This window comes from Zonotrichia albicollis, chromosome 7, assembly GCF_047830755.1.
Source record: "Zonotrichia albicollis isolate bZonAlb1 chromosome 7, bZonAlb1.hap1, whole genome shotgun sequence".
NCBI lineage: Eukaryota > Metazoa > Chordata > Aves > Passeriformes > Passerellidae > Zonotrichia > Zonotrichia albicollis.
In genome coordinates, this window is record NC_133825.1 from 33,092,215 (window position 1) to 33,114,471 (window position 22,257).

Sequence of the window (22,257 nt, forward strand, 5' to 3'; positions counted from 1 at the left end):
GAAGTTCCTTCAGACATTCACAGCCTTTCTTGTTTTAGGTGAGGACCAGTGCAGTGATCATATCATCGCACCTCTGGTGGCAGAAGAGAAGATTTCTTTTGGAATCAATGCTGTCTGCTCATCTCTCACTACAGTCCAAGATATAAAGAACTCTTACAATGAAGTGGATGGTCGGCTGATTGCCAAAGAGGTCACAAGTTTCCCTTTCTTAAACATGCTTTCTCTAGCTTCTAATCAGTTTCCTAGAGCCAAATTTCTGACTTTGTCTTACCTGTGTACCTTCAGAGATTTCTTTTTTCCATTCCTTAACTTTGTTCTACTCATAGGTTAATTTTCACATATTAAAAGCATTTTTTGAAACAGGAACAGAAGCTGTAATTTTCAGGTTTTAGCATAATTTGTTTCAGTCTGTGTTTTCTTAATGTCTTCACAGGGACTTTTTACATGCTATTCTATTGTTCTTTCTAATACCAGGTCTATTGATATATGAAAGTAGTGGCATTGAAGGATGTTGTTGGTGGTGAATATTTGTCCTTACAATCAAATTTTTATCACTTATTAGTCTAAAATTATTAAAATAATTTAATCTCTTAGAGCATTCATTTTTTAGCATCCCTGATACTATAAAAAATTTCCTCAAGTGCCTTTCATCTGTTTCAGATTGGGATTAATTCTCGGGACAGTTCAACTCCAATATTCCTGGCTAAGAATATTGCTGGACACCTCTGCGGTTCCTTAAGGACCATTGGGTCAGTTGCTGTGGGCCAATATGGTAAATGCACTTGTCTTAATGATTAATATTCTTTTAAGAGTGTAGCTTTATTCTGTCCAATAATAGATTGTCTGTGTGACCTCCTGGTAGAGTAACAGTGCAATTTCCTAGGGGTGAGAGTGTTCCAGTCCTCCCCAGCAGCCACCAGCCTGAACTTTATTGGGGGCCCTGCCATTCTCCTGGGTCTCATTGCCAAGGCGCACGATGACCACACCATGTATGCAGCTGTCAAAGTCCTCAACTCCATCCTCAACAGCAGCCCCTTGAGTGCAAAACTGATGAGGCACATCCACGGATACCAGGTAGACACACTTTTGTTCATTCATCCTGGTTATAGTCTTTCCCTTGTAGATATTTACCCCCAAATCTGTCAATGGGAATGAACCAAACATATCCTGACTCTAGCCACATGTGGTTGGAACTTGGCAAGTTAGGAGGGGGATATAGGATGGTGCTTTACATCCTGTGCTCACAGTTCCTGGCAGCCTCTCTAACAGTTTTCTGCTGAAGGAAATGTGAGGACAGATGCCTCTTGGCATGATTTAGTAAACTAAACAAGCCAGAGCAGCAGATTTGTGACTGACCCACTCTTCATCTTTTACCAACACACTTGATCCCACACACAAAAGACCACTTCTCAGGCAGCTTTTCTTTCTCCCCTTGGCTCATCCAGCCTAAGATTCCTCTTTACAGACTGCCCAGAGCAGGGCTGACAATGAATTCCTATGGCTCAGTCTTCATTCTGTATGAGCAATTGTGCTGATGTAAATAAGTGCTGTCTGAATTGCATCGATTAGGTCGGTCCCAAATTAATCTTTAAACCTGAAAGCTATGCAGATTGAAGATTTTGGTTGTATGTAATGTATAAATATGTAGTATTGGATGGATTGAGGCTCAAGTATGAAGTTTCAGTTTAGTATCATTTACTTTGTGCTGTGTAGGTGAAGCAGAGAGCTCTGAAGGAACAGACAAGACTCTTTAATATAGAAGGTTCCAAACAAGACCCTCAACATTAGAGTTTCATTAATGATTTATTATAAACCTTCCATTTTCCCCACATGCAAATTGTTCATCAATTGATCGCAATTTTTATGAATATGTTTGTCCTACTTAGCTACTGCTTGCCCAATCCTTTCCTGTAGGTCAATGCCTGTCTTTGTATTGGGTATGAGCTGTTATTTTGATTTTTTGCTACATAAAAATGCATAAAAAAGCATTTTTTGCTACATAAAAAAGTTCTCTCCAAGTTATCATTATATTGCAATGGAGTGAAGTTTTTTTTAACAGCCAAGTAATATATGTGCCTTGATATGTATTTTCAAATTGATTTCTATTTTTCCCAACCTGCTCAAAATGTAATGGCTTTCTGAACATTCTTCTCACAGTATGGAGAAATTGTTGGATAATCAAAGGTAGGCTCAGTTGAGAAACTGGCCATGTTTCATTAAGGTTTTTCATTTGGGGAGGTAAAATTTAGTATTTTTAAAATTAACACTATTTATAAGCAATTAAGAATACATCTATTAAGAATAGAATAACATAGAACTCCTACTGTGGTTATTTACAGTTGTATTTGTCTGTTGCTTTTTTTAAATTACATTCAACATAATATGGCACATATTTTCCTCCTGTTGAATGCCACAGAGTTGCCAACTCCTTCAAAAATTCATCCTTAGACTTTCTGCATGAAATTTTATGTCTGGACTGAAATCTTCATTTTCTTTATGATTCTTATGCAAAATGCATGCATGCATGACAGGTACATGTGATTAAACTATATGTTTGGTCTTGAATTAAATAGAGATTTATACTTGGCAGATACTTATTCAGTCTTCTCTTTTCAGTTGCTAAGCTACCTATTGAAGAGGAAAACTCGGCTGCTAAACAACAGGATTTTACAGTTAATATTCTCCCTAGTGGGCACAGCTGAGCTGGGCTTTGAGTCTTCTGTCATCAAGAATTATAGTGCATTCCAGTATGTTCTCTGCAACTTTGAGGTACAACTGTTCATGTTGCTCTGTGGGTTTGGCTGTATTAAAGATGGCTTTATAATACAAGATTTGGTTTGTTCACAGCATCTCCTGGATCCAATATTTGTGTGTTGTGCTTTTTCACACTGTGGGCCCTCAGGTCTGCAGGAACACTCCTGAGGGTCTGCTCCTCAGGGCTAGAACTGGAGCTGCAGCTCCCTGCACGAGCAGGGACTTCCCAGTGCCTGCAGGCTGCATTACAGAAACACCTAAAGTTTATGGTGTCGTCCTCCCCAGACTAGTTCTAACTGTTTCTCTGATGCAGCTGCTGTTCTCGCAGCTCAGCAGAGCAGTAAAACCTCTGCTTTCCTTTGTCTTTCAGCTTTGGATGAAAGCACCAGAAAATCTTGACCTTGTTCTTCTTTCCCATCTTGTGGAGATCTTGCAGTCCTCCAGGTATAAACTTCTGTTTGAATCAGAAATCTGAGGGGAAAACTCATCTGTAACCTGAAGCTGGAACTCTGAGGGGGATATGAAGGCTCTAATCCCAGTTGGAATCAGAGGATTCTGGGAGTGAATCATTCATGCATTGCTCTTTCAAGCCTGAAGTTAGTGATTTGATCAGCTCCTGAGATGACTTTTGGGACTAGTCCAGGAAAAGATATTTGGTTACCTGGTTCATGTGGAACCACTACTGTACAATGCAAGCTTGAATATCTGCTGGGGAGGAGAAATCTTAATGTTTGAATTGACTATGAAATAATTTTAAAATTACATTACTGAAGTTGTGTTTAAAAGCAAAACACAACCCCTTTATCAATATTCTTAATCATCTGGACTGGCGTTGAATGCATCTAAAGAGACAATGCATGGCAGAGGGACTCAGTAAAGCTAGATTCCTGCTTTTTGGTAGCAGAAAGCTCTGTGCAGAGCTGTCTGGTTCTCTTGCTAAGTTTTACAGGAATAGAATTTTTTGGTGCCAACTTGCTGCTTGGAAATGTAATAATGTTTTCTTTGAACTTGTTGGAATGCAGCAGTTTCTGGGGGAGAGGGCAGAGGAGAAGAGTAGAACACACAAAGTAGTCTTCTGATCTCCATCACTGATACATGTTCAATTTGTCTGAGAGTGTTTGAAATGTTATAAAGACAGTATTAGAAGCCAAAAGGGCAAAGTATCAGTGCAACCTGAGAATACTTTTAGCTGAAACTCTGTAAATTTGGTCATTTCCAGTAGAAACCTTAATAGTCCCTGTGCTTTTTTTTTTTTTTGCAGAGATGCATGTCAGAATATTGCACTTGCCTACCAGGTGCAAATGGTGCCCAAGCTTGTTTTCCTTTTCAATGATCCTGAAATCAGCAGCTCCAAGATCACTGTGGCCTGCACTATCCTGTCCCATCTCTTGCAAGGATACTTTAATACAAGGGATGTTCTCAGGTAACCCTCAAGGTCTATAGCTTTTCCTCAGATTGCAGATGAGCCAAACTTCTGCTAGTGATGGAGAGAGCTTGACAGTTGAGCTTCCTTTACCTTGTCTTTGGTAGAGCATCAGATCTTTGGCAACTGCGGGATTCCCCGGTGAAAAACTGATGAAAAACTTTTTCATTCACTCCAACCTTATATTTGTGTGAAGATAAATATGGTGATTCTTGTTATAATGGTGGCACAGTTCTGTAGGTATGACTGGGATTACTCAAATATGTACTTAATATTTGGTTTCATTAAAGCCTTGTCCCTAAAGTATCACTACAGTATTACAATTTGGCCCCAAAGAACTGTATACCTAATCCAGTTGGTTTGGCTTATATCCCAGTAACAATCCTTTATGTTCCTGAATTTCAATCAGTTATGTTAGTCAGGATTTCATGAAGCATAGCATTTAAATCCTTGTTTGCTCTTCAGAGAATGTAAGCACTGCTTCATTTTATATTCCCAGCCTAATTGTATCAACCCACAGCATAGACCATATGAGGAAGGTCCACACAGTGCTGTCTGCAGCCACCTAATTCCCAGGGAAATGCACTGCACAGACGGAAGCTCTGTTTCTAAAGCTCCATTTTTAATAGTGTAAAAACAGTTGCATGTCAAATCTGTGGACTCTGCCTTTTGCTCTGTTGGAGAGTATGAGCACCTCTAATAAGTTAACTGTGGAGTAAGCTAATACATGAACTTGATGTTTTCCAGCTCTTTTGTAACTGTGTGCTCCTGGATATATGTTATCTGTATGTATATTCCTACCCTGGGCTTCTAGGAATTAGCCTGTTCTTTTTTCATATAGGTGGTGAGACAGGTGAGAGTTGTGGATTTAGTATATCAAATTTGTCATGTTGTAAGGAGGTGAATGAGCATTTTTTCATAAATAATCATGATTTATTATTCCATGATAACATGATTAGTTGTCAGGCCCATGGATGCTGAGAGTGGGCAGAGACAGCCCTCTGTCCCTGTCCTTCTGGCCCCAGGACAGCAGGGACTGGAACAGGCTCTTAGCAGCACTGAGAGGTGCTGGAGCCTCTGCTGGCCCCAGATTTGGGCTTCCGGAGGGAATTGCTGTGTGGGCTTTTCCTGCAGAACAACTGGTGTCTGTCCCTTAAGAAATATTCTTCTTGTGGGCAGGAGGAGATTGTGTACTTTTGCTAAATGTGTATATTTCACATTAATCTTTCTATCCTTAGAACCAGCTAATGTGTCAAAGCAAACTCCAGGTGATTAAAGGATGCCAGTCCCCCTCACTGTGGACCTGCTAAGGTTTCTCTGTCCTCCTCTATATGCTTGGAAGCCAAGTGGTAATAACAGTGAAATTACAATGCCACAGGCTGCTCAGAATCTTTCATATAAACTGAGTGCTTTACTCAGTAATCCTTTTCTCTTGGTGAAAGACATTTAAAGTGGAGAAAATGTTTCCATAGCAGAATATATTTTACTTTGATTTTTAGATAGTTTCATTGATCAAAATATAAGAAAAATAAACTATTAGAGAGCATCCAAAGAAGGGCCACGAAGATGAAGAGCCTTGAGGGGAAGCCAGATGAGGAGATCTGAGGTCACTTGGTCAGTTCAGCCTGGACAAGAGGAGACTGAGGACAGACCTCACTGCAGTTACAGCTTCCTCTGAGGGGAAGAGGAGGGGCAGGCACTGATCTCTGCTCTGGGGTGACAGGACCCCAGAGAATGGCCTGAAGTTCTCAGGGGAGGTTTAGGCTGGATATCAGAAAAAGGCTCTTCACCCAGAGGGTGGTCAGGCACTGGAACCGGTTCTCCAGGCAAGTGGTGACAGCACCAGTGTGACAGAGAACAACAACTGTTTGTACAATGCTCTCAGGCACAGGTGTGACTCTTGGATTGTCCTGCTGAGGGACAGGAGTTGGGCTTTGATGATCCTTGTGGATACCTTCCAACACAGCACAGTCTTTAACTTTTTAATTTACTTCCTAGTTTATGAAGTTTTCATCCTGTGTCTGAAGTGGCTAGAATTTCTAATGGTGGTTCTTTAGTCACTGTTAACCAGTATGCAGCTTTGCATATAATCTCCAATTAAGTAAATTAATATCTTTCTGTTGACCACAACTGCTTCACTCTTTCTCTGCTAGGATTGGATTGTTCCTTGTTTACACCTTGAAACCTTCTTCTGTGGATGAAAATCAGATTTACATGGATAGTGTGGCTGAGAGGCCCACTGAAGGTGAGGGGCTGCCTTTGGGGTATGTGTTGTGATAGTTCAACTACAGGATTTCCCTCCTTCCCCAGGACCTGATCAACCCTAATTGCACCATTAGTGCTTCTGCCTTCTGCTGCAGGAAAAGGCAAAATTCAGATTTCTTCATGTGGAAAGGGACAGGCTACACAGAGGTGACCCTTTGCTCTCTCTCTGCCAATAAACCAGCAGTACTTTTGCTGCATTGTCCAGAGCCAACACAATGCTGGATTTCAGATATACATAGAGAGAAAGGACATTAAATTGAAATAACCCCAAACCAACCTACTAGGCTGTTACAAAGAATAAAATTTCAATGGACGTGCTGGATTTTCTGTAAACACTTAGAGTTGTAGCAAATAAAAACACTGCACCTCTTAAAGTGGCTGTGTATTTGTCAGGTTCATGTGGAGGAACATCCAGTCATTTGGCCCTTTCACTGGGATCTTTCAGTTGGGGTTTTATTGTTACTGCACCTCTAACAACAGATCATATTAACGTGACACTGGTAACTGCAGTTTGTATATAGACATCTCAGCTGGGCAATACAAGTCAGATTGCCTGTTTATATTTCTCTCTCAAGTTAACCTGAGATATTGTTCACCATGCAGTGTTAATGAGTTTTAAAAGAGAGGACTTGGACAATGTAAGCACTGGTTGTTTATTATGTTAGCAGGAATCCTTGTCTAACATTTGACATCTGCATCTTTTTACTCTGCAAAAAACCAGATAGAAGTACTTCTATGGAGCTAATTGGGTGCAAACAAAATTGTTCATCAAAGCAATGGAACAATGGAACATCTTTTGTCTCTTCTTAACTCTTTATTGCTTTCTGATATTTGTAGCCTTAAACCAAACATCTGGAAGGACAATCTGTCTTCGAAACCAGCTACTGAGGATGCTGTTAGATGTAATACGCTCAGACAAACTTCAGCTGTCCTCTGAGTAAGTAAAAATGTTTAAGAAGTGTCTTTGTCTCTCTTGATGATTTTTCATCATCCTAGTGCTTAACCAGGACTAAACACACCAATAATATTTGAACTTCAACAAATACTAAGTAAGAGCCGACTGGATTCAGAGACTTTTTTGTCAGTGATTTATCTGGCATTCACACAGCTGTGTGGTCTGATAACACATCTTATATCCATTTTGGAAAAAGTCTCATATTTTTAGAAAATACATTGAAGGGGGAGTTTGGATATTGATGCTTCTGCTGCATATCAGGGGTTGAAGAAACCCCTGTCTCTGAAATCTGTCTCTGAAAATCAAGTCAATCTAAAGTGAGATTACTTGCACAGCTATATCTTAACCATGAGAATGCCATTATTATAATTTTGCCTTTCATAACTGAAAGGCAGATTTCATAGTGCTGGGAGCTGTAATTGTCTATTTTCATTAGATAGCACATCTTGGACTTGAAAATTTAAACCAGAATTTTGAATTTCATAGCTTGAAAGATCTGGTCTGTGACGTTGTTTGCCTTGGTTATTGATACACACTCTCAGAAGGGGCATCACATTAATAAACTGTTTTGCCTGACAGCAGTAGAAGGTTAGATGTAGCAGGAATTGAATGACTTTAGCTGTGTGGATGAGCCTGTGGTTACATCTTTGTGATTCTCTAAGGGCACACCTTTAATGAGATTTTTTTTTTTTCTAGAGAAACATGAGGTTCTAAATTACTTCAAGATAATCTTATATAATATCTCCTTTCTGTCTTCCATCGTGTTTCCTCCCATGAGTTTTCATTTACCTGTTTTTCCTAGGGAAAAAGAAAAGACATTTTTGGCGCTGGGGCCAGACTGGTTTCTGCTGTTCACACAGAGCTACCTGCACTTCAGCACAGTTGTCCTGGGAATCAAACTGCTCCTGTGCTTCCTCCACAATCGTTTGCTGCTGAACAAATTCAAGGAGGGGATAGTGGCTGGGCGTTGGCTGGAAAACAGCTCTGCAGGGTTGAACATTCTAATGGGTATGTGCTGGTTGAACATTCCCAAAACACTGCCTTGGTCCAGCTCAGTGATAGAAAATCACTGCACACGTGATAGGAGGATTCCCACTGATCTCAGTAGACCAAGAGTTTAAATCATTTTCTAGGGCAAACTTGTCCTGGTACTGCAGCATTTCTGTGCTGAAAAGTGGAAGGCATTACTTCTCCCTTGCAGGTAATTAGCAATTCTGATTAGATGGGCTGTTTTGTGTTGTACAAAATCAGGCTACCTGATAAGCCTGTAAGGTGTTCAGATGTCAACTTGTTCTGAATTGTTTCTTAAAGATTTGTTCAGCCTGCTTTTTGATAATTAGACCTGGGGTTCTGAGAAAGGGAGGAGAAAGGAAGAAGAATAATGCAGGGAGAAAGCCCTTTAACAAAAGTGATAGTGATAAAAATTATGTTAGTCTGGAGGTGATTTTTAAACTGTTGATACTGCAGCCTAGCAGACTACTGTGTTCTGGGACAGAGACAAGGATAAAATTGTGTCAGTAACCCTTCTGCTGATATGACATTCATTTTTAGACACTTTCATTTTCTTTTCCTTTAAAGATAATTTAAAAAGTCATCCTCCAGTGCCTGACAATGGCAACTTCTTGATTTTTGGATTTTCTGTATTGCAAAGATGTCTCACTGATCATGTTCACATTCCTGAGATCTACTTGGTTGTGGCAGAGCTCTTTCTGGCAACTCCACCGTCTGACCCACCTGAAGCTGTCAAGGTATGAAAAAGAAAATAGCAGACAGGCACCTGAAGCTGCTATTGCATTACTGTTTTGACATTTTATGCCCTTTTCCATGAGATGATTTTCAGGCATGTCAACCGTACCTGGGCTTTGTAATAATAAAAACTATTCATACTTTTTAAATTAAGTTAATTAACTTTTATTTAAGAAAATTTACGTTCAGAACAACCTTGTTCATGCAGGTGTTAAATGTTACAAATTTAATAGGAGAGGAAGGAACTGCTGGAGGTAGACACATGTTGGTTTTGTTCTGATGTAGAGAGAGCAGGCATTTTTCTTGATGTGTCATGTACAATTCCCATCTCTTAATGAAACCTTTCTTCCTGTGTAGAAAGATCTTGAGTCTATGTTGCAGTGGATCTTGCAGCACCACCATAGAGAGAATGTCCTCAAATCTGGGCTGTGTGCAGAGGCAGCTGTGTTACTGCTGGAAATGGTTAGATTCACTGTGGACAAGGTAAGTGTCATTGCAAGGACAGTACAGTGTGAGTGGCTGAATAAAGAGCCCAGGTGTGACAGAGGCTGGTGGCAGCCTGTGTCTGTAATCCCTGTAATCCCTGGTCCTGCTCTGCCCTCAGAGGGCAGCACTGAACAGGGGGCACAACTACTGCTGCCCTGGTTATGTAGCACAGGATGTGATGGGCTCATGGTTGAGAGACCAGACACAGATCTTGCCCACAACAGCACTCAGTTTTTTCATTCTTGATGCTGCTATGTCACCTTTCTGGTTGGGCGTATCTTCAGTCTGCAAGGTGGGATTGGCTACTGGTGCCTTGTCTGAGTTTGTGGCTGTGTCACATTTGCTTAGGAATATCTAAAGAAGAACATAGATAAGCTTTTATGAATGAGAGGAATGCCGCCTTGACCAGATGCACGTTTGTCTGTTCAGCCTATTGCAGATGCAGAGGCCTCCTGGGCAATTGCCTATCCGGGGAATGTTATCGAGTTTCTGTGCTTGATCTATCACAGTTATACACAGGACCCTGTGTGGCACTGTCCTGACTTCTTGAAAGCTTTGGCTATGATTGCTTTTCATTCAGGATCACCCAAGGTATGTGCACAGGAGCCAGCATAAGCCCTTCTGACCAGAGATGGGTCACTAGGAGGAAAAAAAAATCAATGTACAGTAGACTGACTGCAAATGTATTGCTATCTGCTTTCACAGGGTGGATCTGAAGGCCTCCTGACCCCTGATGGTCCAGCCATTGCTGAAGGGAAAGGCTGTGCTGATCCCTCCTCTCTCCCACTGCTACCACACCCTGCCAAGAAACAAGTGTGGGATTTCGTGCGAGTCCTCCTGATGGACAGTCTTCTCAACATCCCAGCAAGCAAACAGGGACACCCTCTTGAGCTGCTTCTCGAGGTTTATCTCATCAGCAGGCTTTGCTCTTCTACCTTGCACTGGGGGTGGAAGAACAGGACATATCCTTCTAGTGACCTAGTAACAAAAGTGCTAACAGTTACTAAAGGAAAGGACTTCTCTAATTCCCCTGCACTAATGTGAACTAAGAAAATGCTGTCCCTGGAAAACAGAAATTTTTCAGGCAATCTTTAATATTGAAGAAAAGTGTGAAAAAATATGCTTTTCCTTAGTAATACCTGCTTGTCAACAGGGCACCCCTTGAATTTGAGAACAAAAAATGTCACATGGAGCATCCTGTGTACTGATTTTTGAGATAAGAAAATCTCAGTTCTCAAATAAAAAAATCCTGTCTCCACTGTAAGTACAGATTAATACAAGCTGTAACAGCTGAGTCTGGATAATAGATTTCAACTACTCAAAGCACTCTAGAGAATCATAGTCTGAAGAAAGGAGAAAATTAAAAATTTAGGATTCAGCTCCAAATTGTCAGTAGTTCAGGTGTCCCAGGTGTGGGTTCTGATGCAGACTTAGCTTAGTAATACGAATAGTAATTACTAAGTTATTAGAATAAGCTTGACTGCAATTTTAATGACTTAAATCCTCTTGTGGAGCATCAGCTCCCTAAAGTTTTACGTATACTCTCCTGAAGTTTGATACAGTTAAAATAGAGTTTGGGTTTCTGGTTGTCTGAATCCTGGGAGCTCAGTGCCCCTGACCACAGGACCTCTTGGGAAGCACTTGTGAAGCAATTCTGGCCCTTTACAAAACCTTGTTTCAGTTCAGCGTGCAGAGGGTGACTGTGCTGGCTGTCAGCTAGATGGTGTGGTCCTGTGTAAGAGTTCCTTGTTTTCCAGCTGGGAATGAAGTTCTGCCATCTCATCTGTTGTCCAGTAGCTGTCCACATATGTACTCTTGCCGAAAGTGAAGCTGAGTCAGATTTCCTGTTTTCCTGCTGTACTAATATGTGTGCCATCACTGTACAGGCTTCTCCAGAAGATGCCACCAGTGAGCAGAGGAGATTTTTTCAGACAAAAGTTCTACTGTCTGCTATGGATGTCTTTCAGGTTGCCAGCCAAGGCGAGGGGAAAATGAGACCAAGAGGTGAGTGGTGAGAATCAGATTGTTTAACTCTTGTTTAAATATCATTGTAACTGGTATTTAGCATGTAGCTGTCATTGCTAGAAAGGTTTGGAGACAATAGCTAGAATGACGGTCCAGCTCAACAGGCTGCACTGTCCATTCTATATTACTGCAAGCCAGTTTGCATCAGTTATTGTAATTTTATAGTTTTTCTGGAGAGAATCTTCCTTTTTGAGAAGAGATTCTGAGTATTAGAAAGGGAATATATAGAAAGAAACCTAGGTTCATCCTTGAATGTTTCTGGAAACAGCCCCATTAACTTAGATGTTAATTGCTCTCCTTTCTGAGTTGTTAGTTAAGCCAGTTCTTCATTACAGCATTTTAGTGAGATTGCCTCCATCCTTAAGATGGGACTGTCATTTCCAGTCTGAGTAAGGTGTTTCTGCTATACCTAGAGACTTGTTTTCTTAGACATGTCCCACCTCTGAGATATTATGGAATGAGACTGTTCCTTCTCAGCTCTGATAATCTCACATTTCACTTTTTTTTAAATTTCCTCTTGTTCTGCAATAATCAATCCTCTTATATCCTCTCCAGCAAACACTGATCCTCACGGTTGTTCAGAATCAGCTGCACCCCTATCCATGATGAATATTGCTTATTTTGTTCAGAAGCTGGTTGAGAAACTGAGCAGCAGAATGTTTGTGGCTGACCTCAAGCAAATCCTGATCTTCATTGCCAAACAGATTATGTGTGTGAGTCACTTTTCTTCTCTCCAACTTCTATCAACCTGATGTAATGTGCTGGTTTTTTACACTGAGTTCATGATACTGCAGTTCTGAAGAAGATGGCTGTAATCCATTTGGTGATTGTTTTTATTCCTGTTTTTTTGCGTGAGAACATAACAGCTGTAAATTATAATTAGAGAGAGATGGTGCAGCATAAAGAAAGGAGAGTTAACTCTCTTGTGACACTTTTTGGTGGCTGTGTACACATTGCTGAACTAGGATAAATTAATAAATTAATCCCCACAGTTATGGGTACTTCAACAGAAATACAGAAAAAATTAGAGTTTTTATGTAACAGGTAGTTCAGGGGAATTTTGCTGAAACAAGTTTCCAACAGTTTAAATGAAGTGGGAGGAGTGGGTCCTTGGGGAGAAAGTTCTTTGAGCAAGCCAAGTAAACTGCTGCTTTGTGTTTTTACAGGTCTTAGAAAGCTCTGTTTCTCAAAAGGAAGTTTTTCTCAGTGCCCTGTACAGCTGCTTAAACAGAGCCATCCTATACTGCTTATCCAGACCTCAACAATCACTGCCTGAACAGTTTAATGTCCTGAATACTCTCATAGTCCTGCAAGAGCAGTGGGACATTATCTTTGCAACTTACAACTCAAATAGTAATTTTGTCATCTGCCTCATGTACTGCCTTTGCCAACTGAACTCGGGCAGGTACAAGTGTTCATCTTATTATGATTCTTTATTTTTGTGCTGTACCTGTGGAAGTGGGCGCAGAGGGGGAGATGTCACCTAACTTAGGCAATTTCCAGTCTGGAGGATCAATAGAAGCTGAGAATGAGTTGGATCCAGCATTTCCAGCAGCTACTCACTACAGAGTAGTAACTGCAGTTAACAAGCTTGAACTGATTTCAGTGGCGCTGGCTCACAAGCCCATCAGGAAAATGAGCAGCTGGAAATCTTCCTGGGATGTGGGCTAGGATCACTCCCAAATCATGAGGGTGGCCATTCTCTGAGACATCTGCATGGGGTAATTCAGTGAGAGGTTTTGTCTGATCCAGCAGTCATGTGTGTGTGGGTACATTTAAAGCATATATAGAGGTGTGAATGGATCTTGTGATCTTTGTGTTATTGTTAGTTGGATCTGAGCTGTAATATTTTAGTTGTTCTGACATTGGGAGTTTTGCCTTCTGCCACTGGGTAGAGCTAGAACATCCATACTCACTGTTTGCTGTTCTTACAGATGTTGATATAAAAGATGAACTCTTGCTAATGCAAGCTGGGGAGTTACCTTGGAAGCTTAGTTTTGTGAAAAAAAGCAAATATTGGCAAGTGCATTTTTCACTTTAATGTTTCTTGCTTCGACGATAACCTTCTGTACTGCTTTGATGATCTGAATGGAATCCATTAACACAGTATCACACCAGAAATGAGCTGCACTTCCTGAGATCTTTTCTGGATGCTCTTATCCCAGTCAGATAATAATTTCCAGGCCAAACCCATTGAGATGGGATGAGGATTGCTTTTATGGAGTAAGAGCACAAACTATTTAAAAAAAACATAAAGTACAGAAGGGTTTATGTTATCCAAAAGCTAAACAATCCAGGCAATCAGAAATGTGGTATTTTAAAGAAAATCAGAAATAAAAATGCCAGCTGCCAGCTTTGCATACCCAAGGATTTGATTCTCCCAGATAGCCAGGCTTGTTCAGAACTGAAAGAGCTTTGTGTTACTAGTGGCTATATATGCTTATAAATGCTATTATTGACAGCAGTTCTGTGAGAGAGTCCAGATTTTCTGGATAACTTAAGCAAGCCTGTTTCTTTTTTTTTTTTTTAAGTATTACTGCTGTACTGAAGTTCCTAGTGTCTTTTACCTCCTGACTGGTAGATTGTGGCACAGCCCTCAATCCCAAAGCAGAAGTCCTCTTGGCCATGGTGATGTTCTCAATAACCACATCTGCATGCTAATAGTATCCATGGAGCTGAGTTCATAGCTTTTTTGTGCTGAGCGCTTCGGAAACTGAGTGAATCATGACTGACACAAAAAAACTCAGTAAGCAGTTCAAGTGCAGGGTAGAGCAAGATGCTTTCTTCCACATAGTGTCAGATACCTCTAGCAAAGGAATTCAGAGTAAAGAGACAAAGTGCCAGATGCCCGGGGGAGGTGCAAGAAGGCTGAAGCAGACTGGCTACATCAGGACAGCCCCGTGCTCCATCTAATTGGGGTGAATGAAGTGAATACAAGTGCAGTAAATTGCAGGGATAAGGCACATACAGGAGGGTGATTACAGGATCATGATGACTGCTCCTTGCCTTTAAAAATCAGACTGGCAGTTAAGTTCCCACTTGCTGAAAATTCCGTGGTATTCCATAACTGGTATAAGATCCAAACCTGAAAATACTCTTCTACTAAATGAATCAAGGAGGACTGGATGTGCAGAAACACCTGTTGTTCTTTCACTGTTCTCAGTTTTTTTCAGTCTGGTTTCCTTACCTGCCCTCCTTTTTTTCTTTTTTTCCCCTTTGTCACAGCTGCTCAGAAGGTTTTGGGATGGATGCAAAACCAAAGCTGGCTTCTCATCACCAAATTTTCCTTGCACCTAGTGAAGAGGAAAAAGGCAGCCTGCCTACTCCAGATGATGGTAATTTATGGCACGTGTTGCCGGTGGCTTAGAAGGAGAATACCTGTCTTAAGTAGTTTACAGAGCAGCTTGTGCAAGTGCCACTTAATTCCTCTTTAGTGTACAGGCACTGCAGGCACAGCACAGAGAAAGGAGAGTTGTGCTAAAAATTACTTGTGTTTGCATCAAGTCTTTTTATTCAAAAGTCCCACCCAGCATCCTCAGGAGTAGTGGGTATCAGTTTGGAGACCTCTCCTCCATGTTATGACCCCAGTATAAGGGGTGAGATACATACACTATTTGTTGCTCTGTTTCTTTTCTCAAGGCCCATACAGCATTTGTCTATTGTATGCAGGAAGAAGTATTGGAGTACTTCAGAGAAACACAGGAAAAATATGTTGGATTCAGTGTGGTCAGTTGAACCCTGCAGCAGAGTAGTGTTTTCTTTTTTTAATTTTTACTTTGAAATATATATTGGCTTGGTTAAGCTGCAATCAAATCAGTCTGGTTTGCAGGGATATAAAGAAAAACTCAGCACTTTCTTGTACAATATCCTCCTGCTGTGTCAAATTGTTTCACAACTTGGTTACCTTTGCCCGTCCATCTCCAGTGATGTTTGGCAACATAAAGGAATACCTTTATGTGCTTTAGCATTCTAAGCACAATAATAAGGCCATCAAAATTTTGGTTAAATGGTTTTTCAAAGCAGAAACCAGTTAAAAACATGTGTCACTCCTACTTGTTTCTTTCAAGGAGTTGAAATATCATAAAAGAAATGTCCTGCTGTTTTCTGTATTAGATTAACTAGTCTAGCTCAGAAACTGTGGAGGCAATGGACAAAAAGGAGCAACTCCACTAACTCTAGCAGTTACTCTGAACCAGTGCTTTTCCAAATTAGATGTTTTTGCTTTTTTTTTTTGTTTGTTTTTTGCAGTTGATTGACTTGAAAACATAAATGAGTAACTTTTTTTGGTGTTACTTTTGTTCCCTAGTCCACCAGGAGATTCTGAGGACAGTAGAAATCATCTGGAAGCAGCTCATTTCTCAGAGGCGGCAGGCTCTGGAGGACATTTACAAGATGGATCTCTCTGTAAAAGGAAATGACAAAGAAAGGGACATGAAGATAACAGAGATCACTCCTTTATGGGAAGAAATTATGACAAAAGCTTGGCAACACTTGCTAGGTCTCTGTTCTTTTATGGAACACTCATTGTAACAAGCAAAAACGTTGTGGTAAATGGGGTGCCTGGTGGAAAGCTGCTGCTCCTTGGTTCTGCCTTTCCTCACCTGCTGAGAAAGCAGATTCTCAGTTTCTCTTATTTAGGGATGTGATTACTTACTGTGTGATAACCAAGCCCTTCTGTAATCACCTGGTGGGGTCACAGGGCCCATGTTGTACTGCAAGAAAGAGAAATCACCTTAGATGATTGTAACCCATAGGAAGATTTAAAAGGGAGGATATATGATTGAAAGAAGGGCATTGCAATGTGTGTAGTGCTGCAGTGATTCAATGTTCGTGTCTGTGTAATGAAACTGATCTATGGCAGACCTCTGTGAGGCTTTTAAATAAAAGCTTGAGAAGTATGTCTTAATTCACTTCTCATAAAAATAGAACATTATTCATCTGGAGTGACACACTATCACATTGTCTTGTCTTGTACAATGGGGATAGAACACCTCTATTTCTGACAGGCTCAACCTCATCTTAAAAGCTTTCTTGTCTGTTTTCCCATGCAGTATCTGAAAAGAAGCTTCTCCAGAATAAAGCAGGGCCAAGCCTGTCCCAGAGCAAGCACAATTCCTGGAGTGAAAGCCTCTCTTCAGCAATTAGGTTCATACCTGGCCGAAACACAAAGGAAACATGCAAATCAGAGGTGAATTTTGCTCTTCATCTTCTCTGGGTCTACCTTGTATATAGCTCTGGGTCTGGATTTGGGAGGCTTCTGAGTGTGTCTTTTGGTTGTCAAGTTCCATTGCAAACTAGACAACTATAGCAGCTGAGGTTCCTTTCCTAGGCTGCTAGAAATAATCACAAAGAAACAGTGACCTAAAGAACTTTTCTTGGCAGCCTGTCCATACAGTCTAATAATGCATATTTTCTGCATAGAGCCCTATTATGGCACTTGAAAAACCTAAGCAGCCCAGATGTGTTTGTGCTTACAGGCCTCTGCTTGGGGTGGAGCAAGGTGAGGAGATGCCAGCTTTGCTGCTGCTGTTGGCTTGCATCACGCATGTAAACCTTCTCCTTCAGTCTCTGAATTAGCAGGAAGGGAAGGCTCAGGTGTTATCATAGTGCTATCCTTATGTTTTCTACTCGATATGAAGTATTAAAGGTCCAAATTTTAATTTAATCCCTAGAAATAGGGAAACAAGCCTTGGTATATAATCCAGGGGTGGATTTGGAGGGTATGCATAATTTCTCCTGTCAGCAATGAAGATGTGAACTATCTTATCCATGTGTTAGATCCTCCTTTGCTGAAAGAGAGGGCCATTTCCATGTTTTTGCTTGGCATTGTCAAAAATAGACATAAGAAACACTAGATAGATGTTATTTTTTGTGTGTAATAGGAGTAGAGTAACTAGCTATAGGATAGGGTAGAAGTGCATTGACAGAATATTCAGAGCTTTAAACCAAGCTTGTGTTACTGTGATGCTCAACATATAAAGGATTTTTTTTTCCCCCTGGGGAGATGAGTCTGTTCTGAGCCTTAACCCTCTAGCTCAAGCTATAGGAGGTTGCAGCTATGTCTGATGGTGCCTGGTCCACTTGCAGGTGACCAGGCAGACTGTGACGCCCAGCTAATGTGTCTGACAGTGCCTTTCTAAGCTGCAAGGCTTTTTAAGCGTGCTGCAGAATCCTTCTCACTCCTTAAAATCACACTGCTGCTTACAGATTGAGCAAGCTCTTCCCAGGTACATATGCATACTGTGATGTCATACTGCAAGAGTGTTGACTATTTGCCCTGGGGTCTGTTTAATTATTTTTTAAAATTAATTTTGATTATTACAGCTGATTACACCTCAGTGAGCAATGTAATTGATATTTGTAAATGTATCCCAAGGAACATTTTGTACAACATGCTTTTTGCTGTTGAAGGTTAAAGACTCTGTTATTGGTTTTTCCCTAAATATGCCCACATCATTAGTTCCTCCAGTGAAAAGGTTGCCATCTGGAAAAGGCAGCACGGAGACATTATTCAGGCACAAGTGCATGAAATTGGTGTTTCTACATCTTCTGTCTCTCTTCTGCAAGGAAGCTGCTTGTAATTAAAGGAGCTGGGTTTGGAAGAAACATTATTCACTTGGTGTTATTCCTTATCATGTCAAGCACTGACAGCTCCATAGCTCTGATAAATTGTTCTTCTCAATGAGATATGAAGCTACAGTTCCCAATGTTTTTCTCTTTTCTCCCTCTCCCCCTTTCTCCCTCCAGCCTGTCTTTCAGAGTTTAATGCTCTTTTTAGAGAGGTGAAATCTAAGAGGAAGAAAATGTTGAGTTACCTCTCAACAGCCCTCTTCCTTTGTACACTTACTTACATTAGAAAAGTTACATTAAAAGTAAGTGGTATTTGTATTTTTAACTTGTATTTTTGTCAACTTTGGTAATAACTTTAAAAAGTGGTGTGATGTAATTTTGTATCATTTTCTGTGTCAGGTGACTTCTGTGTTCACTATTGGCCTCTATCTTCACTTCTGCCAGTTATGGACTTATGTCCTAAAGCAACAGGAAATCTCCATGTTTGGTTGAAACATGGAGATTACAGGAAAAATAACAGTATGAACTACATAGCGAGGAATGAAGAATTTAAATCCCCTAGCAAAATAAAGATATTTGCTCCTGACTGAGTAAAGTTACTGAGAGAAGTGCAGAAATTCACTCAGGACTTCAGAGGTGTGCCCAGTAGAAAGAACTAAGTGGTTGTTTACTGAGTTATTAACTTGATTCCTTTATCAACTGAAAAACAAACAAAGATGCTGAAGCAGTAGTAGTATTTGCTGCATATTAAAACAAACAAAAACAAGCAGCAAAACACTCCTCTGATTTTTCCCTGTGATTATTTATAAGATAGGAAGAGTGCTTTTGAGACCCAATCCTCAATCTAGAAAAAACAGCAAAATTCAGTGTTCACTTCAGCAAAAGCTCAGACCCCATGTTCCTGTTGTACTTTTGCTCATGCTCTCCATCATCAGCAAAGCCAATTTCCTGCTGTTTGGTGGCAAGTGTGAGAATCAGCCATCAAATGCAGCTGTGTTTTCTGCATATTTCTGAATACACTGTGCTATCTCATGCTTTGCTTGCGCCTTTGTCTGGGAGGCGTGATCATGTAGAAAAGAGAGTATAATTACACTTTTGGTACTAGAATGGCCGTGATCTGCTGTGGTGATTGTATCTTCTTGGTAGTCATGCAGGAGCAGGAGGAATAATGCACAAAGTTGGATTTTTTGATGCTTACAGGTGACAGACTTGGGTACATTTGCTGGCAGGAAGGTCTGTAAGACTGAATACAGTGCCAAAGGTTGCAAATCACTGACTTTCCTGTTTCAAACTGAGCCTTTTGATCTCTTGCTTCTTCTCCTCCTTTCCCTCCACCACCGAGTTGTGCTGTCAAAATATTTTATGTTAACAATGACTGTGACAGTTTTTGATATCATACAAAGCTACAAAGGCAGCAAAGGAGCGCTGTAGCAATTGTGTTTCAGTCAACTGTAAATCAGTCAGAGCTTCTCCATGCCCTGACCTGAGGTTCTTTAGGATGGGTGCCTGGCAAGGTTACAAGCACCACACTTGTAGCTCCTGTGAGACACACTGCCTCAGAACTGTAGATATTGCTGTTAGTCTTTACAAGAAATGCAGAGCCTTCTCAGTTTTACAGGAGATCTGATTGTGCCTGTCCTCTACTCTTTTTGTTGATTAATTGCATTCCTCTATGACAAAGACCCATATACCTTGAAATAGATAAGGTCTTTTTAATCCCATTCTTCAGAATGAAGAGGTTAAGAGACTTCCTAACTTGTAATTGCAAAGCCAGAAATGTTACTTAAATCTTGTTCTTACCAATCACTCAGTTGGTCTTTTATCAGCTTTTCAAGTTAACTGAGTTAAAACAAGGAAACATTTAATGATATTTCTTTGAAAAGAGCATCATTTGTGTAACATGTTTATCTTCATAATAGAAGGATAATTAACATCACTAATTATCTAATTAAGTTCATTAACTATCCACCAACAGTGCACCGTGAAGTTGACATTATGTTCTTCTGTCAACAAATGCTTTGATTTCTTAGGAAGTAATTAAAATGTAAATTAGCATGTCATTAAATGCACAAGGGAACTTTGGAATCAAATATTCATTTCAAAACTGCTCATAGCACGCATTTTTTTTACTTCAATGAAAGCAGGCACTTTACTATTAATGATGTATATTAAACAATTTCCATTATAATATTATTGTCTTGTTTAATAACTGGCTCAAAGCTAAATTACAGCATGCTGTAGCAAGCTGAAAAAAGTTTCTTTAACTTTGAACACAGAAATTTCCATGTCCTCCTACACACATATCTAACTGCTCATTTATCATTTTCAGATTGTTCACAAGATCATAAAGAAATCATTCAACAGGCCAATGTTAGATAAGAATTGCATGAAAACATAAAATATGGAGTATTTCATATTATGTGATAAATATCACTGAATTTTCTGAAAGATGTGGGGATCATTTCTCCATTCATTGAAGGCAAGTGTTTAGCTGAGAATTGGAAAATCAGTGTTGCATGATGAATACAAGTCTTTAGGCTGGCTCAGATTCACAGGCCCCTCTGTGTGTCCCCTAAATTTCATCAGAGGCTGCTACAGGAGATGGGGTATGATAGCCCAGTGCTCAGTAGGAAACCTATCCTAGCACAATTGTTTCTTTCTTGATTGATATCAGTTTCATCTTAAAACCTGAAACATGAGAGATATGGCTTACAAATTTTTTGTGGTTAGCTCTTCATGGGGAGTTTTCTTCTGTTTTTAAACTCAGTGGTCTTCTGTGGGAGTGAAGTTCCATCATTGAAGTACACATTGTATGAAAATGTTGTCTGTTATTTCTCCTGCATATTGTTTTAAAATATCCATTTGCCTTTCAAGCTAGAGATTGTGTCTGGTCAGGCTTAAGTTTGGATATTGGATTTCAGCAAGTGAAATTTAACGTTTAAAGCTGTTGGCACCAAAGTCTCATCTTTCAAGAGCTGCTGATTGCAGAGTTTTACTTTCATGTAACAGAGCTGATGCCAAATGAGTTGAATGGTGTTAATGTGGATGAAAGAGGAGTTTTATCTGGTTGCAGAAAACCCTAGAAACCTGTGCTAACCACTGAAACAGATTATTCTTTTCTTTGCTGAATAAACAGACAAATAATTTTTTTCGTATTTCTTGATTCAAATAGGTCTGTTTTCTTCTGGTTTTTAAAAATTTTATTTATAATAATTTCAGAAAGAAGTTGTTTGCATTCAAAAGACTGAAATGTCAATTTAAAATGAAAAGTAAAGAACAGAAAATCAAGTGAGGTCCTAGAAATATCTGCAAGATTAACTTAAATGCTTCTTCTAGGTTAGGGTATAGGTTGTTACCTCTGCTGAAGTCTGTGACCATTCATTTCTTGTTGCTCTCATCTTTGCTAGCCAACTTAAAGTTTGCTTGTGTCTATTTTTGTTCTATTTATACTTTCTCTGCAGAGCAGCTTGAACTACATCCACTAAAAACCCAGAAGTAGTCTTGTCACCTTTAAATCTAAGTCATTTTAGAAAAACCTATTTTTATGGGTCAGGAGAGAGATGATTTTTTTTCCTCTACTCTGGCCCTATAGCATATACTGATGTTTAGAGAATTTTTTCATCAGCTAAAGGAATAAAAGGGCAAGTTTTCCTAAAAAAAGCCATGATTCAAATGTAATCAGAAAATGCCAGCACAGGAGGCTGTTGGATAAATGCATTTAGATAATAGTGTGTAATAAAGCCCTAAGTTACATACACATGTAGAGCTTCTGCATTTTAAATAGAAATAGGAAAACAGTGAGTAAGAACAAGTGCAAGCAAGAGGCTCCCCTGCTGTTCCCTGCAATGCCAAAGTCTGACCTTCACCTTTCACTTTTGAGGTAAAACCTAATGCTTCTGTAACAGGATGGGAGCTGAGTCCTCAAGGGGTTGAATGAACTATCCCAAAGTCACAGAAGCCATTCTCAGAGACAGGACTAAAGAACAAACATGCCTTGACTCTCATTGTGCTTTTTTGCTATTAGGAGGCAAGT

At 40.0% G+C, this 22,257-nt stretch overlaps 1 protein-coding gene across 1 annotated transcript in view; it reads left to right on the forward strand.

The window, feature by feature from the left end:
* WDFY4 (WDFY family member 4) overlaps positions 1 to 22,257 on the forward strand; it is a 114,964-nt gene that overhangs the window by 39,985 nt on the left and 52,722 nt on the right. Inside the window, exons 22-40 of the mRNA XM_074544945.1 lie at positions 39 to 190; positions 661 to 772; positions 884 to 1,074; positions 2,617 to 2,769; positions 3,125 to 3,198; positions 4,016 to 4,177; positions 6,331 to 6,422; positions 7,280 to 7,379; positions 8,200 to 8,405; positions 8,976 to 9,145; positions 9,501 to 9,626; positions 10,059 to 10,220; positions 10,335 to 10,532; positions 11,516 to 11,633; positions 12,210 to 12,367; positions 12,821 to 13,059; positions 14,880 to 14,989; positions 15,961 to 16,152; positions 16,706 to 16,842. Of these exons, the coding sequence (XP_074401046.1) occupies positions 39 to 190; positions 661 to 772; positions 884 to 1,074; positions 2,617 to 2,769; positions 3,125 to 3,198; positions 4,016 to 4,177; positions 6,331 to 6,422; positions 7,280 to 7,379; positions 8,200 to 8,405; positions 8,976 to 9,145; positions 9,501 to 9,626; positions 10,059 to 10,220; positions 10,335 to 10,532; positions 11,516 to 11,633; positions 12,210 to 12,367; positions 12,821 to 13,059; positions 14,880 to 14,989; positions 15,961 to 16,152; positions 16,706 to 16,842 (2,852 nt within the window). The remainder of the gene's footprint in view (positions 1 to 38; positions 191 to 660; positions 773 to 883; positions 1,075 to 2,616; positions 2,770 to 3,124; positions 3,199 to 4,015; positions 4,178 to 6,330; positions 6,423 to 7,279; positions 7,380 to 8,199; positions 8,406 to 8,975; positions 9,146 to 9,500; positions 9,627 to 10,058; positions 10,221 to 10,334; positions 10,533 to 11,515; positions 11,634 to 12,209; positions 12,368 to 12,820; positions 13,060 to 14,879; positions 14,990 to 15,960; positions 16,153 to 16,705; positions 16,843 to 22,257) is intronic.